A 17829-nucleotide genomic window follows, 5' to 3' on the forward strand; every position below is an offset into this window, starting at 1 on the left:
GTCCCACAGAATTCAGTGTAGCTTATTCTCTAATAAGCATGTTTACCCATTTACCTGGGAGCAAGTCCTGTTGAACTCAATGATACACTTCCAAGAAGTTATTATATGTTGTATCTTGTCGTAGCATTGAAAATTCTGGCTTCAATCCACGTGTCTGTGTGTTCTCCAGGTTCTCCAGCTGTCAGGTTCTCCAACTGACTACGGTACATTGTCAGGACAGCGCCATATACAGATGGAGATGCTGAAAGCACTCAATGGGCTAACCCTTGCATTGGCACAAAATCAGTGTGCACAGTTGCAATCCTATCCATTCAAGAAACAACGCATGCATGTCTCTGGGATGCAATGCATAATTATCATGCCAATTTATGGCCATGTTTATATATTCATTAAAAGTTTTACGTTTTAGTAGTAACACCACAGTCCTAAGCATGTTTACTCAGTAAGTCCCACTGCATCCAATAGGCATTACTCCCTATGTTTAGGATTACAGACTAAGGGCCTACAGATCATAAAAGAATATCATAAATGTTACTTTTATTTGTAAATAAGATTAACACACACTTTATTTATTTTATCTAATGCCTTTCATCTGATGATCACTCTTAAAAACCCACTCTATTCTTTTTTTTGAATTTTAAACAGGAAAAACAATGTAGGCTATATTATATGCTTGTTCATATCTCCGTATCTTAATCAGACACTGCGTACTTCAAACAATTTCAGGGTGTGGGTTTTTTTAAATAAAGAGAATTAACAAATCCCAGTATTTTTCAACATAGGAGTAAAAGAAATGAAATATAAAGCAGATCACTAACTCCTGCTTAAAAAGAAAAGCAGCTAATACCTAAAACATGCTAACTGAGGATTAACTGCTCTTAACATATTTTAGTCTTGAACATCTGTTAAAGGGTTTTGGATGTTATGTTTGAAAACCCAGCCTCTCAACATGAGATCATGACCGTATTTTTTAGGACTGATAATCTATACCATGACCTCTGGCTAAACATTTATATACTTTGAAGAATATTAGTTGTTTTATTGACTTAAATGGAAGACTTTCTGAAAATATGGTCCTCAATTGCTGGTGCTCTGCATGCCTGAAAACCGGATAGATGAGAATTTTAAAAAACTCATCCCATACAGTAAACTGGGATCAATTTAGGTCTCCAGATAGTTGTTTAAGAACCCTAATGTAAAGTCTGTCAATATTTTAAATGTCTTTTCTTCCTGCTTTTAGAGCTACAACTTAAAGACATGACTCCCATGAGGCTTTAAACAGATTCTGTACAGTTACCCAACTTATTTTTTTTAGAACAAGTTTACAGTATTTCCCCATTTCAATTTCTTTTATATCCTTATTTTATAACAGATTAGTATTCAATCTCCAAAAATTCCAAAAAAATCATATTTTTTCTTCCTACACTAATTTTATTGTCACAGGCACATTGTGATCAACATAAATATTGCTCTCTTAATTTTACTAAATTATATATTGAAGCAACAGTATAATCAGTTACAGAAGATGTGCTGTGGTAAATTCAGTGCCTCTGGGATCTTCTTTCTTATTTACTAACCTATTGGAGTCACTTGCTCTTACAAACTCATTTTCAATCCACCCACCCACAATCCATTCATGAAATCTATTTTTCCACAAGGCTGCTTTTGGCTATTATCAGGGCAATACATACAGTATTGAGCTTTTCCAGGCTTTAATTTTACATCAATAATCAATAATCTGCCCTAATTGACTGTTATAAGATTTGTCTAAGAGTATACGTCTAGCAACTTTTTCTCACAACCTCTTCTTTTGGGTCTGTAGGTTATTATATAAATATTTCAAAGACTTCTAATTTTATCTAATAGAGGTCTCTTGCTCTGTCTTTTCTTCCTTCAACAACTTTTCACTTTAAAAGGACTGTTTAAAATAGCCAAAATTCCTGTCATCAGTTTTAATTTATTCAGTATCTTTAGAAGATAGTGGTGGATTATCAAATTCTTTAACTCTTGGCACATCAGCAATATTGATAACTAGGTTAGTGCAACCACATGTTAATATAGTGACCATTAATGACATAAACAATTTTATATGCCATATTTTCCTTTTTTGAAATGCAGCTGGCATGGAATTTTTAAAGTGAAAAAGTAGTAAATTGTCATTAGGTCATGTCAGTGGGATGCCCTCATTTTATTATAAATTACACTTGAATTTCTGAAGATATATGAAACAGGTGGACAATCTAAGAAGCCAGGTGTGAAATAAGCATGCCCTGTCTTTGCTGCAATTAATATCCCTTCCAATATTTCACATTCTAGAAACACAGTCACTCTGGAAACATACCAGACACAATCTAATACAAAGTTAGACACCCCTTTCTATTGATTTTAATAGGCATAAGTGAACTTGTCTATTGAATTGATACCTACAACTTTCACACACCAAGTAATAATCTCACCACAGCCACCAAAAACATTTGTAATGGTAGCTAAACAGAGTTCCAGCAAAATTCTAGAACCCACTCTAGAATTATTCTTCCATCACTAGCAACAATCTTGGGTTTGTTGTTGTTGTTTTTTAAAAAAAAAAACAAAAAACCTCCTGTGTGACAATTATTAGGAAAAAACCTCCAATCAGTGTCAACATATAAGAACAACTTAAAAAACGTAAACCAGTTAAATCAAATTAAGAACAGATTTAAAGCCTGGGGAAATAAGCCTACACCCAACTTGATAGCAAGCTAGGAAAGCTGATAACTGGGGATGTTGTCACTTCTGAGAATGCCATAGAAGGCCTCTTTCACACTTCACCCTACAGGGCATCCCAAAGAACCCCAAAACAACATCTTAAGGTTCAGTTATGCCAATGTGCTGGACAGGTAGTCCATTCAGGTACCCTGATCCCAAGCCAGAAAATGCCTTATGTCAAGCACTTTGAATTGGGTCTGGAGACAAAAGTTGCTCCAGATCTGAAAGAACATGAGCCCACCATCTTGCTGAAGCTAAGCAGGCCTGGGTCTGTTCAGTGCTTGGATGGGTAACTAGCTGTGAAATCACATGAGTTGTAAGAAGAAAACAAAATGGTATAAATTCTGCCAGTCTGTTGAGATCATATTCAAAGCCCTCCTGTGGTCCCAGCATCCCCTAAAATGCTTGGTTGGGAGAGGAAGAGGACCTTTTTCATGGCTGCCCCTGAAAATCTGGAATTCCCTCCTGTGGAAAATATGTCTCACCCTATCCCCACCTGCCACTAGCCTTATAGAAACTAGCAACATGAACAACAACAAAACTTCAGTTTAAAGAAGAATTTTGGTTTTTATATGGTGGTTTTATTGTATTGGTTTTAACCTACTGCTATGGAATATTTTATACCATTGCTGTTGGTATTATTGGAGGGGTTTTTGTGTTGCTTCTAACTGATATTTTTAATTGTGGTTTGATTTTGTTGTCAGCTGCCTTGAGCATTTGATAATGAAAAGCGGACTACAAATGGTTTAAATAAAGTCACTGTATTCTTAGAACTCCTCAAAGTGCAGGATACAAATGTGAAAGGTATAAATAACTAGATATGTAGGCAGAATAACCAGAAGCGATGTAAAAAGCAAAAGCATAACATAAAAAAACACAGTGCAGCATTCTGCCACTTTACAAAACCCGCTGGTGGTTTAGTCTTTCATGGGCCTGATTCATACAGGATTTAATAATAATACCTGGCACTTATAATACTTTAGACTTCCAAAGCACTACACAAACATTCTTTAATCCTTTGCACAATGTTTTCAACAAAACTGACTTCAAAAGCCACATGTACATATACTATTTATTTACTCAACAGATGGGAGCAATTATTGATTCCTTCCTACAATCAAACTGTCTCAAATAACACCATAAACATATTTTAGGACTAGTAGAAGTAAAGATTACTAAAACACTCTGTAATATAATATTGACATCAGTTTCCAACAGCTGTCATAACAAGTACAGATCTGTCTTTAGACTCTAACGTTTAGAGCCGTCTCTGTCATTGAGCTACACAGATAATATTCCATATACTTCTGCTTTCTCATAAGGGTCAGTTCAGTTAACATCTCAAATAGATCATTCTTGCTTTTCCACAAGTGATTAAAATTAGGCAATAAAGTCGAACAATAACAGGCGAGTGGGTGGCGCTGTGGGTTAAAGCCTCAGCGCCTAGGGCTTGCCGATCGAAAGGTCGGCGGTTTGAATCCCCGCGGCGGGGTGCGCTCCCGTTGTTCGGTCCCAGCGCCTGCCAACCTAGCAGTTCGAAAGCACCCCCGGGTGCAAGTAGATAAATAGGGACCGCTTACTAGCGGGAAGGTAAACGGCGTTTCCGTGTGCGGCTCTGGCTCGCCAGAGCAGCGATGTCACGCTGGCCACGTGATCCGGAAGTGTCTCCAGACAGCACTGGCCCCTGGCCTCTTGAGTGAGATGGGCGCACAACCCTAGAGTCTGGCAAGACTGGCCCGTACGGGCAGGGGTACCTTTACCTTTACCTAAGCTTTGCTGTTACACTGAACTCTTCACCAGATATAACAAAGAGCTGGTTTGTTTTCTACAACTCATACAGGACTACCAAATCCACTGGTCTATCAATATACTTTTTAGAATCTCAAGGAATCATTCCCTATTTCCTAAGCTCATAGCTCTTACTCATGTAGCCAAGAACGCACCACACCAACAGAAGGGAACATCCAATGTTTCCTGGTAGAAACAGCTGCTGCTTCCATAGGATGGCTGCAGGGATTAGGCAAGCAATGGTTGTCACTGCTTCTGATAGTTCTTCATGTTATCTCCCTCTAAAAAGGTACACCTCTAGCGCACCTTGTCTCTTAGAGTAGTGCAATGGAAAATCTGCAGAGGACCAAACTGTTAATGTGGGAGATGAAACACATATTCGGTGCAATTATAGTTGATTCAGGCCTCACCTGTGCAAATGCCAAATGTAACATGTAGATCTTGTCTTCAGAGTACAGAAATTGACAGAGAAGCCTTGAAGTAATCACATCAGAAGGTCTGGTCTGAAGTAAGAGTGGGTGCCTTAAATGGATCTGAATATGCAAAACACTCAGAGAACCCTCAGCGACCTTTGAAATGAAGCCTATGGAATATTATGTATGTTCTATCTAGGGTACATTCTTCATTCACATAGGGTAAATAGAAAGTCCAATAGGAATTGGGAGGGTGAAGGCAAGAGTTATGTTCAAGGATACATTGTTTTCTGTAGGGGTTACATAGCTTTCCCTAAGAAACAAGTTGAAATGAAAAGGATTTCCTGAAGGCAGAATATCTGAAAACCACTGCATCACATGAAGAGTCGGGCATATGCAAGGTATTTCAGTAGTAGCAAGTGACTGACACTTTAATCCCAAAGATTGATAGAAAACAACACGGCAATCGGAGTCAAGTTCTCTTTGCTACTCCACAATGAAAGATCTAATATTACCAAAGAGAGTCAGTGATGGCTTTTCTGTCCTAGAAATCCAAGTGCAAATTTGCACTAGCACAAAAACTTTGTAGATGGCCCTGTATTTGTGCACTGTGGCTAGTTCACTAGCTTTAGTGATACATGCAGCAGCAAGCAATACACTTGTTCAAAGCACAGCAGTCATACTGGTGGTCCCAGGTGCATTTTCAGTGTAAATATATAACAGCACAATCCTATGCAAGTCTTATACAGCAATGCCAACCAGGCAGATATGCCAGTATCACCTGTGTAAATTCACTTGCATCCTAAGTATTCAGAGTTTGTAGAGCGGGTGCAATGTGGACTTTCATTTTGTTCCTTTCCATTGTCTCCTATATGGTGAATTCTAGTTACACCTCCATTTTTGGTAGTTAGGTTATCCCAAGCACCACAGGAAGAACCAATAAACAATTACGACGCAGCTTAACTGTATCAGAAAAGCACCCAGCCATTTTGGTTGCCAATAAATATTCCTGAAGACATTTTTGAGATCATGGTCTTTTCAACCAGTAGCTTTGTTAATTGTCTTACTTTAAATGTTGTGATGATCCTATGCCTTTTTAAAATATGGTTTTGGGTACTGGGGGGTTATTAGGGCTGATGTTTTTATTTTGATTATGTATTTTGTGGTTTTATACCTGTATTTTGATTTTCTTCTGTGAAGTGCCCTGAGACGTCGGGGTATAGGGTTGTATATAAATTCAATAAATAATAATACTAATCCCACTTCCCACCATCCAAATGCCCCTTATTGTCCATTTACACTGGCATGATTTGCACCAGCTCTTTCAACTAGCATAAATAGATAAAACTGGAGGGGGGGGTAGCTGTGAGAGAAGAGAAACAGACATCCCATCCCTTCCTGCAGCACTACTCAGAAGTAAATCTGACTCTGTATACAATGGGGCTTACTCTCAGGTGCATTTACATAGGATTATCACTGCGGCAGGAATTATATCTTTATATTGCTTTTAATTATCGCCTGCCCCAGGAAGGTGACCTTTGCGAAATGAAATTCGCAAGGCTGCGTTGCAAGATCAGAAATATCGAATATAAAAGTGGTAGGCAAGGGGTGAAGGGTGGCGACGCACAAACTACTGATGTTTCATCCAGCCCACAGCACAGAAACGGCTCCCCGCTCCCCTTTGCCTTTTAATTTCGTGGCGGGGGTGGGGGGAAGAGAGCAGGGGACCCTTATCAGCCGCACTCAATAGAAACCATACCCCACCACATACCCGGCTATTAAAACTCCCTCCTCTTGCCAAGCGGCGCGTGGGGGGCAGGCCCCAACGGCTTTTCCCCCTCAACCGTCACCGCGTCCGCCTCGAGTTTTAAGCGTTGCCGCCTCCCGGGAGGGTCACGTGGCGTGACAGGCTGCGATTGGCCCGTCCTTCCCAGCGCGGAGAGGGAGGTGGAGCGGCGGGTGGTTGCCTAGGCTACGAGAGGGAGCTGCGGGGCAGAAAGAGAGGCGGCGGGTGGGCTGGTTGGCTGGCGAAGGCGGAGGAGCCGCTGTGGGGCTGGATGGGAGCCTCGCGCAGCGGCGGCGGCAGCAGCAGCCGGTGGCGGGCCGCGGGCGGCTGGCGTAACTTTTAACGGTCACGGACACCCCGCCGCCTCTAAGCTTTTTTTTTTTTTCTGGTGGGTTTTGCTTCGTTCGCCGACCACGATGACGGTGAGGCACCCGCCGCCCCGGAGCTGAGGGAGAGGGATGAGCCCTTTTGCTTTCGCGAGGTGGCCAGAAAGGCGTCGGCTGCAGCGGGGCTGAGGGAAAGGCGGAGGCGGGAGGGAGGGTTTTATAGGAAGGGTTTGCCTTGCCTGGGAGGCTGAGGGAGCAGTCCGCGCCCAGAACGTGGTTAGCTGCTCGATATTGGGATTTATTTCCCAACTTTTGGGTGCCGCCTTTCTCCCGCTGCGCAACCCAAGGCGGAATACACGCAGTGTCCAGTTCTCCCGCTTGGGCGCTGGCGGTACCTAGTCCCGCTTAGCCCCCCTAGGAGGTGGTGGGTGGTCGTCGTCAGACCATGCTTTCTGATTGTGTTATGCCAGCCAGGGGAGGGATGGTTTCAGTACCCAGGGTTGTTTCAAATCTGTTAAGGTCACCTAGTGAAAGCCTTGTTTGTGGTGGCGCCCTGACTTGAGAAGTCCCCTCCCCAGGGATGTTTCCTTAGTTATACTTGACTTCCTCCTCTTATTATGAGCTTTTAATTTCCGACAATGTTTTTATATGGCTTTGCTATTGTAGTGCTATGGCCTTACTATTGTTCTGCTGCGTGGTTTTGTTTTTGGAGATGTGTTAATGTTTAACACCAACCCCCCACAGCAATCTGTAATTGTAAAATGCTCTGTGGGTTCTTATGCCCCCACCTTTCAGTTATATGTGGGTACAATCCTGTGTGTGTTTTCTTGGTATTAAGTATCAATGTGCCCAGTGGGGCTTGCTTCCGGATAAGGATTTCAGTGTGTAGCTCTTAAATAGTTGAAACCCTGATGTGTCAATGCAGTTTGCTGGTGCTGCCTGCTGAATTCTCACTTAAAGTTGCTCTCTTTCCAGTCAAGAGACTTTGAGTGGAATTGTCCTTTCTTCTTTTTACTATGCTATGTGTCTCTTCTGCCCGTAACAAACAAGCCTAAAGAGGAAAATATAAATTGTACTTACAAAATTATACCCACTCAAACAAAGGCTGTCAATGCACAGGTCTTTAAATACAGAATATTGGAGTATGGGTATAACTATGCTATCAAACAAGATAGATGCTTAAGAACAGATAACTTCAGAACTTTAATTTAAACCCAAATGCCTGGATGGAGCACCAGAAGTGGCAAAATTACTTCAGGCAAGTTCAAATAAATGAAGGATTATTTGGCTTTCCAACTGGGACAATGTTGCAACCAGATAGCAGATAGCCCTCAAATAGTGCAAATTAGCAAAATTGTGTCGAGGGGTAACAACAACCGATCCAGTTGGATATTTTGTAGCAGATAAAGCCTCCCAAACCGGTGGCTTCAAATAGGGCAGTCTCTCCCATGCCAGATGTCCACTGGGAATGGTGTTGGTGGATGCGGAGAAGACCTTTAACTTAGTGGAACAGAGAGACCAGGAATATTTGCCTGTACAGAATAAATTTGACCAAAACTTCCATAGGTATGGTATACCCAGAGCTATGGCGATGGCAACAACAAACCCATGGTTTGAGCTTAACAAAGATAACAGACATGGGTGCCTTCTGTTCCTCTGCCCTGTGCCTTAAATTGAAGGGTTCAAAATAGTTGACATTTAAAATAAGCTCAAATATGCACATAGATGTTGTTGATATACATGTGCAACATCCCTTACTTTGAATGTTGAATTTGACAAATTCAAAAGTATCTCTAATTATAAAGTAGCCTTTAGTAAATCAGCAGTAATAAATGTTACTACTTCAAAAGTAAGAAAGAATTGTTTGAATATAAGAACAAAAGAAGAGCTTGCTTGATCACGCCAATGCGCAAGGTTTATACCTTATTTCGTGGTATGATAAATCATGATAACAGCTGGGAGTGTATGTTCTGGCAAGAACTTTACCAGTTGAACTGTAGCCCATTATACACTATGTCAGAAAGGGATTTGAAGCACTGGCCTTTGAAAAAAAAATCTGCTGGCATTGATTGTACGTAATAGTAAGTACACGTGTTGCCAAGGCTGCTGAGGTTTTTTCCTTGCCCTTAAGTTGTCAGGAAAAGCCTTAACAAAGTAGTAAGGCTTGGTTAGCTATTTTGTCTGTGCTGGTAAAAAAAATAAATCAGACTACATAGAAGTAAGTTCTAAAGGTCTGTGGCTGTGTGGGATCTTGATGTTCCTTTTTTTGGCTCAATATGCTGCTTGGCATTACCCTTAATTGCAGATTTATTAGAAGTTGATTCAACAATCTGCAGTTGACTCTTTGCCTTTGGATGTGTTGGTGTGGTTAGGGAGAAAAGACAGACCTCATATTTGCCTAGGTCACCCATTCATTTACCTTTCATTTCTGGAATGGGTTCTCATATTTAACCTAGTTTATTGGAATTTGGAAATATGGGGGAGTAATTCATTAACTACCTAAAAAACTTTATTTGTTCAAAAGACCTTTATACTTTTTAGCATAACAAAAAGAGGAGCAGAAGTCTTTTGCCAATCTATCAATATAACCCATTAATATATTTTTCATGTGACCCCATATCAGAGCTCAGGTTACTTGAGATCTACCATCCCAAAGTGTAGGAAACATGTGGTAGGGTAGACATGTTCTTCCAGATGTGCTGGGAATGTTTTTTTAAAAATGGGATTTAGAATTGTCAAAATGGGAAAATTTTGAAGTCTGTTGTTTATAAAGAGTGTAGATTCATGCAATTATATATTATTGACACTGGCCATCTTCTGCACTTGCATTGTTGTTGTTGTTTAGCCGTCTTATGGTATTCTTTTTCCCCATGGTGCTCAAATAGTATGGATAAGTGGAGGTTCTAATCTTTTCTCAAACATAAGGATTGCCTGGGGAAAGTGTGAGAAGTTTATCAAAAGCTTATGTGTCAAGGAGGCCAGGACTCAATAGTCAAGTATCTTTTTATTATACATTGTTCCTCTTCTCTTTGCATGTGAAATCTAAAGAAAATACATTGGTGATATGAATGTAGGAGCCTTTATTGATGTCAAGTTTGTGCAACTAGGTTAATAAGTTGAGGAGGCTGGGGGAAGCAGATAGGAGGTGCTGAGTGGGATAGATGAATGCTTTATTGATTTATTACACGTTGTATTTTGCTAATTGCAGAAGCTAATCTCCATGACATCTGTTTATATTTTCTTGTAGCTACATAAATACGTATTATGTTATCCACCTGAGCTGTTTGTGTTGTGTTGTCTGGCTTATTAGATCCATAGTGTTTTCCTTGTGTTAACTGTATGTAATTGACATAAATACAAAATATATTTGCTGTAAAGTAAGATCAGGAAATGCATACAGTGAAATTATACCAAATTACCACACATGAATACCTGAAATTAGATGATAGCAGGAACATTTTAGAGTGACAGTACAGTAATTTCAACCATTTCAATTTATGATTTCAGTGTAGCTAAGCCTATCCAGAACACTAATCAAGAAACAGTACAGCCATAACAAACTTCCAATACATTTGAAGTTGCTAATATTTACTGTTTCCTCAACAGTGAAACCTATTCCCTGTTATTTAGCCCAAGGTTTTCAAAACTAGGGGGACTTTAAAAAAATTATTTTGTGATATGGTATAAGGGTCTAATCAATAATAATAATAAATTGCAATCCCACTGGGGATGCCAAAAAGTTTGGGCATCCCTAAAATAGTTCTTTCTTGAGATCTAAACCACTGAGCCTAGGGCTTGCCAATCGGAAGGTCAGCAGTTTGAATCCCCGCGACGGGGTGAGTTCCCATTGCTCGGTCCCAGCTCCTGTCAACCTAGCAGTTCAAAAGCATGTCAAAGTGCAAGTAAATATGTACCACTCTGGTGGGAAGGTAAATGGCATTTCTGTGTGCTGCTCTGGTTTCGCCAGAAGCAGCTTACTCATGCTGGCCACATGACCTGGAAAAACTGTCTGCAGACAAATGTCGGCTCCCTTGGCCAGTAAAGCGAGATGCATGCCGCAACCCCAGAGTCATTCACGACTGAACTTAACTGTCAGGTCCTTAAAGGTCCTTTACCTTTACCTTTTTATCCTAGCTATTATGCACTGCTTAAACTTGGGGTGGAGTGGGGGTTTTGCATCCCCATCTGTTCATTTAGAACTCCTGGGTAGCCTGAGGACAATGCTAAGTGGAAAAACAGACTCTTCTCTTCTCCCAAATCTGATTCTCCAAATAAGATTTCAGACTCCTACAGATGCTTTTGATTTTAATAAATTAGGGTTGGCATACGCACAACTTATATGAAAGCTATATTTTAAGCTTAGTTGCTGCTTTTGAAACTACTTACCCCTGAATGTTCTTATATATCTATCACACCAACTTGGTGAGGTAGGTAAGGCTGAGAGACTGTGACTGGCCCAAGTCAGTTTCACGGCTTAGGGGTTTGAGCCCTGATTTCCCCTGTCCTAGTCCAATAGTCTAAGCACTGCACCACTTACAGTACAAATAGAAATGCAGTGATAGTAAAGCAACAAAGAGTAGTTAGCTTGAATAGTTAGTCGTATTATTTTTACTTATTTATTGCATTTATACCCCACCTTTTATCCAAGGAGCTCAAGGTAGAGTACATAGTTCTGCCCCTTCTTTAATCCCATCAAACCAGGTGAGGGTAGCTGATGGATCTCAAACCCTTGGTGAGTTAGGGACTTCTCCTGTTTATGAAGACAGTCTCTGGTAGATTGAGCAGACAAGCCCAATAGTGGGTCCAATGGTCAATAAAGTGGTTTCTGCACTTTCTGTAGAGGGAAGTGAGGGGCAGATGGGGTTTGTCACCCTGGGAAGGTAGCCCATCTAGGAGAAGAAAAACAATGATCCTAAACCTTGCAGGATAACTTCAGAAGAACAAAAGGCTAAGAAGTAAACCCTACACAAATCTGGAGTGGAGTCCCTAATATGGTTGGATGGTGCCTCCTTCCAGCAACTCCTGCAGCCAAGCTGGTGCCAAATGTATTGCTCTGCTTTCCTTTGTACCACATCAGCGAGGCAGGGGAGGAGGTGTCTTGTCGCCAATCCAGGACTTCCATACATACTGCCCAGGCTTGTGCTCTGGGAAGGTCACTTCAGTGCTGCTAACACAGTTTGACTTCATCCCTGGAGGCATACTCCATTGTCTATTGAGATAGATGGATGCCAACAACCCTGTGAAGTAGGTTAGCCTGACAGGCAGTGATTGTTCCAAGGTCACTCAGTGAGCTTCATGGTTGAGTGGGGTTTTGAATCCTGGTCTCCCTGGTCTTAGACCAATAAACACCACACTGGCATGGCATGTGGTACTTCAGCTTTGTGGGGAGACGAATAGAGGCAGGGGGATTGAACATGTCAACTTAATACTACCACCCTCTACACTGCTTTCTCTCTTTGTCTTCCCTACCCAGTTACCAAAAAGAAACCTAGTTTGTAAGGCAGCAAACTATATGTGACATGCCTGGGACAAAGTTCCATTGAACTTGTGGGGCTTGTGAATGTATTGCATAGGACTGCACTGTTAGTTCCTTGAGGAAGAGATCTGTCTTTGCTTCAACTTTGAAAAGTACTACACATGTTGACAGCGCTATGAAAATAATTATAAAAACCTTACAGCCTATTTGTTTGCCTATTAATTTTCTGCATGCACTACAAACAGAATATAGCATAAGAAGTCTGAGGTTTTTGAATATTTCAAGCTTTATAAGATATTTTATCTCTAACTTAAGCTGATCATTTTTATTTGTCATGTTATTATTATTTATTGAATTTATATCCCGCCCTATACCCGGAGGTCTCGGGGCAGTTCACATCCTGTGTTCATACTGTTAGTAATATGGGCTGTACAAAGCTTTTAAAATACTTAGTGACCATTTTTTCTAAAGCAATGTAATGGAATAACAGTTTTTAGTTATTCTAAACCATACAGAATGAAAATGAGAAATAGAGGTCCAACTTCATGGAGTCTGACTGGATGAAACAATAGGTGTTGTAGTTTTAAACTGTTGCATGTTTACATATGGAAAAACAAAATATAATGCTGCCCACCACAACATGCAGACTGATGTATGTTTTGGAACTTGGTTTAAAAGTTATGAAGGATTATGTATCCCAGATATATAGCTACATTCATATTAAAATTATTCTCTTGTTATACTTAAAACAAACTTGGGAGATACTTCTCTTTAGGCACCCATGTGCTTATATTACTGGCTGCTATCAGATGTGGATGGGGACAGATCACAGCTTAAGTTAGGATTTTGACAATTTAGCAGAAACATTCATTTCCTTTGCAAAACAGTATTTTCTAATGAATGTTTTATGTTGATGTGGCTATCCCTTGGTAGGAGAAAAAGTTTTTATATTGTTAATTAAAACTCATTATTAATATGAATAAGTAGAAACAAAATGTCTATATTAGTTGGATTTGGGATACAACATTTCTGGACATATTTTGCTCTCTGTATACACAGGAAAAGGATAGACTGAATGGCTTGTGTCCAACTGACATCAGTACAGTGCCACTTGATAGCAGTAGAGAACAAATTTGCCCAATAGCAGCCTATTATTAAGTGCAGTAATGTCTGTTTTTAAACCAGAAATGTTTGAACTGGAGACAGAAACAGGAAACACGCAGTTGGCACAGTTTCATTCCTTTCAAGACTTGCTTTCAGGCAAGTCAGTCAGTTATTTGTATGTTCCAGTCCTTTTATTTTTTAATCTAATTTTCTTTGTGAAAAGCACTATGTTATTGCTGCATATTCCAATTCAGGGATCATACTGCATGCTACATTGAATACTCTTCCTACGTATATTAGCTGAGCCGTCTCCTGAGATGTTTCTGTGAATTGAAAAGTGCCTATAAAACTTGTGTGATTAGAAAGTTCAGACATATCTGCTGTAAAGTACTGAAGAGAATTTGCAACTTTTGAGGCTAAACGAGTTCTCTGAAATTTAATATCCAGATGTTTTCAGACTTCTTTTTGGAAGTTCCAGCAGTTGTAAACTTCAACTCAGAGCCTTTTGATGAATTGCTCTATTTTGGAGGCTGAGTAATTCTTCAATATATAGATGAGGCAATCGGCTTAGAGTTCACAGGAAGATGAGCAGATGTACTAGGCTAGTAGTAGAATTATGCGATGTGACATGTTTAGCTTTTGAAGTGTACGACTTAGTTTCTGCATGTGAAATTCCTGACACTGGTATTGGGTTTGGCAATGTTCATAGGAAAATGTTATATTTGCTATTCAATATAAAAATACTCAAAGAATTGCATAAGAAAAGAATATCTCTGTAGAAAGCTTCATAAAACAATATAAAATAATATGTACACATAATTTTTTGTATTATTTTGCTGGCATTTGTTAACCAGAGATAATTGGGTACAGAGGCAGATTTTAATTTTATTATATTTAGATCCTTCCCTTAGTTATTGATTGGAAAAACTTAGAGCAGATGGAACATAAAGTACAAATGTGTCAAAGCAGGCCAGTGGAAGGAGCCTTTCTGTCTGTCCCACTACCTGAGAAGTGACTAGCCAATTGGGAGGGGCACTGTGGATCAGCAATGGAATGAGTCTTTTTCAGGTAAATACAGTAAGACTCATTCCATTGTCTTAGCATTGTTTATTAAATTTATACCCTATCCTTTCTGCTCTCCAGAAAGTACCTGATAGAATACTTGCTATGATGTTTTTTCTATACTAGTTTAATTTCTGATTCTTTTAATATATTATTTGTTAGTCCAAGCCTTTGGATGGGATCAGATAATAACTGACAGTTATAACTGCAAATGGGCACCAAAAAGTTGGTTACCTCTTGTTCTGCTGTACAGTTTTATTATCATAGTATTGCCATATATCACAATTGTTCCTATTTAGTTTAGTTTATCATTACCAGCTTTTGAATTTTCAAATACCATAATTAAGCATTTAAGTTGTAAGCATGCATCACCAGCGTGCTGTGCTATGAGGATTTTATGAAAGGCCTCTTGAAACTGGAAACCTAGGGAAAAAAAGGAGTGCACTTGGACATTATAATAGTGATTTGTTTTATTTTGCATTACAGTCTGCCAGTTGCCTTGTTACCAACAGTAACATTAATTGTCATCTAGCCCTTGGGATCAGCAGACCCAGAAATCAAGCACATAATCATGTGAGCTGTGCACATAGCTCTTCGGGCACAAATGAGATGAAGATTTTTTTTTTTAGAAGGCCTTGTGGAGGCTATTTTGCACACCTGAAGTTATATGCACTTGTGGTTGAGTCATTGGAAGTGACTGCTGCAGCTCACCTTGAACCCAAGAGCCCTAAGTCTGAGAGTGAGGAAGAGATAAGTGACTGAAGAATGGGATGGGTACCTAGTATTCAGACATTATATATATGGCTGCTCTTTTTCAGCCTTAGATATAGATATGTAAAAGTAACATATCTGGATCATAATAAAAAGCTGGCATACCCAGCTTTTAAAGTGTATGACCAATTATATATAAGAAAAGCTGTATCAAATTTGTTGTCCCTCCTTTGCTTCTTCCCACATAGTTTTTGCAGCACCAAAATGACCTACCCAGGGCACAAGCTAAGACAGTGTGTATGGAGGGCCAGGGCTGCCCAGATGACAAGACCCGCTCCTTTTTGCTCACCAACCTCACCTATTCCTCTTTTCTTGTTGTTTAGTCGTTTAGTCGTGTCCAACTCTTCGTGACCCCATGGACCAGAGCACGCCAGGCACTTCTGTCCTCCACTGCCTCCCGCAGTTTAGTCAAACTCATGCTGGTAGCTTCGAGAACACTATCCAACCATCTCGTCCTCTGTCGTCCCCTTCTCCTTGTGCCCTCCATCTTTCCCAACATCAGGGTCTTTTCCAGGGAGTCTTCTCTTCTCGTGAGGTGGCCAAAGTATTGGAGTCTCAGCTTCAGGATCTGTCCTTCCTCTTTACACCTTGGCAAAACAAAAACAAAAAAAACCCTTAGCTGTTGCCATTGCTTGCCTTAGCCACTTGCTTGCACATAGCTCCCTTTCTCTTCTTTCCTCCTCCTTCTAATTTTGTCTAGGCTGCTTGCCCATCCATATCTCCATCCTCCAGATCCCTCCTCCTCACCTTGCCTAGATCACCCTCCTGCTCACATTTCCTGGGTCTTTATCTCTGTCCTTTGGATCCTCCCATCCACCAGCTCAGCAGCTCAGCACACTGTCATGTGCAGTGCCACTTGTCTGTGTAGCCAAACTGCAATGTGACAACATCCTTAAGATTTTATATATTAGAGAGATTTGCATGCCAGTCTAGCCAAATGCTGGCTCAATGAGTTGCTTCCCAAACCCAAGTGCATGTGTGGACCTTTAGCTATGTTCCTTGTGCATCAGGCAGATTTTCTATCTAAGTTTATGTCCAACATACCGTAGGTATTTTCTCTCAGGAAAGAGAAAGGTTCTGTGCTGAGTTTGGTTCAAGTTTATGTTTGGCTTGATTCTTAGCTCCAAACAAACTCTCTTGTTCATTGCCAGTAGAGATTTACTTTTGATGAGCCAGTGGCTGTGACTGGATTATTGGAGACTTTGCTACAGTTCAGAGTTGCAGTAACTTAAATAGTAATGCTGATTAGGATGTACCACTTTGGATCCCAGGTGAGAGTGAACAAATGACTGAATGTTCCTTTGTACGAAAACATTTACTGCATGTAGAAAACTATATTGGAGGGCAGGGAGAATGCTAGGCTAAAAACCCTTCATTCTGTCATTTAGTATATATGTGGAGGAATGTATTTCTCTATGGAGCACGTGGAAGACTAAAGCAGCACAGCCCAAACAGTTCTGTAAGGACTAGGTCAGATTTTCAGGAGTTACCAGTTTTCCCATATGTGATTACTCACCATTGTGCAGGCCGCAAATCTAGATGCAACACTGCTAGTTCATCCACCCTGAAGTTTTAAAATTATTTTCTTTTTTCAGATTTAGTACTTCATCAAAGGAAAGACTTCAGAAATGGATACAAAAAGGCCACAGTGGCATTCTAGCATGCTGAAGTTGCTGATACTTCTAATATGTTTTGTAAGTAGACAATTTCTTGATGTGTGCTGTGAATTTATGCTCCAGTGTGCACAAGTGGTGGTAGTAGATGACTCCCTACTGAGGGAATCAGAGACAACAGTGTTCAGAAGTAACAAGATGTCCTGGGAGGTTTGCTGTCTTCCAGGTGCATAGATTTACAGTGTGACAGAGTTGTCGTCAAATTTTATAAACCCCACTGACCACAACCCTTCTGATTTGTGTGGGTACGAACAATACTCCCAGACACAGCCTTTGACATATAGCATGGGCTATGAAACTCTGGGCAGGAAATTGAAGAGCCTTGGGGCAAAGGTGGCTTTTTGAACACTCTTTCCTTGATGACATTTGTGGCCTAGGAAGAGAGAGGAAAATACTCAAAGTAAACCACTGGCTGCGCAAGTGGTGTTGTCAGGAAAAGTTTGGCTTCTTGGACTATGATCTCCTCTGTTTTGAGGAAGGACATCTGGCAAGATATGGGTTGCACCTCACAGCGGTTGGCAAGAATATATTTGCTTAAGAGTCTTGCAAACCTGACCAGGAGAACTTTAAACTAAATCCTTATGGGGTGGGAGACAATTTTACAAACAGTAGGGGAACACCTGGTATTGGGTATAATAGCTTCATTGATGCATAGGTAACTGAGGTGGTGCTCCATAAACTGCTT

At 40.4% G+C, this 17829-nt stretch overlaps 2 protein-coding genes across 12 annotated transcripts in view; one reads left to right on the forward strand and one right to left on the reverse strand.

Moving 5' to 3' along the window:
* Positions 1-6826, reverse strand: part of SACS (sacsin molecular chaperone) — a 93193-nt gene extending 86367 nt beyond the window's left edge. For all 3 annotated transcript variants that reach the window (XM_028726326.2, XM_028726328.2, XM_028726327.2), the window contains exon 1: positions 6718-6826. The gene's annotated coding sequence lies outside the window, so the exon portion shown is untranslated. The remainder of the gene's footprint in view (positions 1-6717) is intronic.
* Positions 1-17829, forward strand: part of TNFRSF19 (TNF receptor superfamily member 19) — a 61716-nt gene that overhangs the window by 1161 nt on the left and 42726 nt on the right. For 5 of the 9 annotated variants that reach the window (XM_028726330.2, XM_028726335.2, XM_028726336.2 and 2 more), the window contains one exon: positions 17067-17165. The exons of 3 other annotated variants lie outside the window; for them this stretch is intronic. In XM_028726330.2, the coding sequence (XP_028582163.2) occupies positions 17100-17165 (66 nt within the window). In that variant the 5' untranslated portion in view covers positions 17067-17099. Of the gene's footprint in view, positions 1-6937; positions 7155-17066; positions 17166-17829 lie in introns of those variants that run through there. One more of the 9 variants, XM_028726332.2, reaches the window with a different exon arrangement.

Source organism: Podarcis muralis, chromosome 4 (assembly GCF_964188315.1).
Source record: "Podarcis muralis chromosome 4, rPodMur119.hap1.1, whole genome shotgun sequence".
In the NCBI taxonomy this organism is placed as follows: domain Eukaryota; kingdom Metazoa; phylum Chordata; class Lepidosauria; order Squamata; family Lacertidae; genus Podarcis; species Podarcis muralis.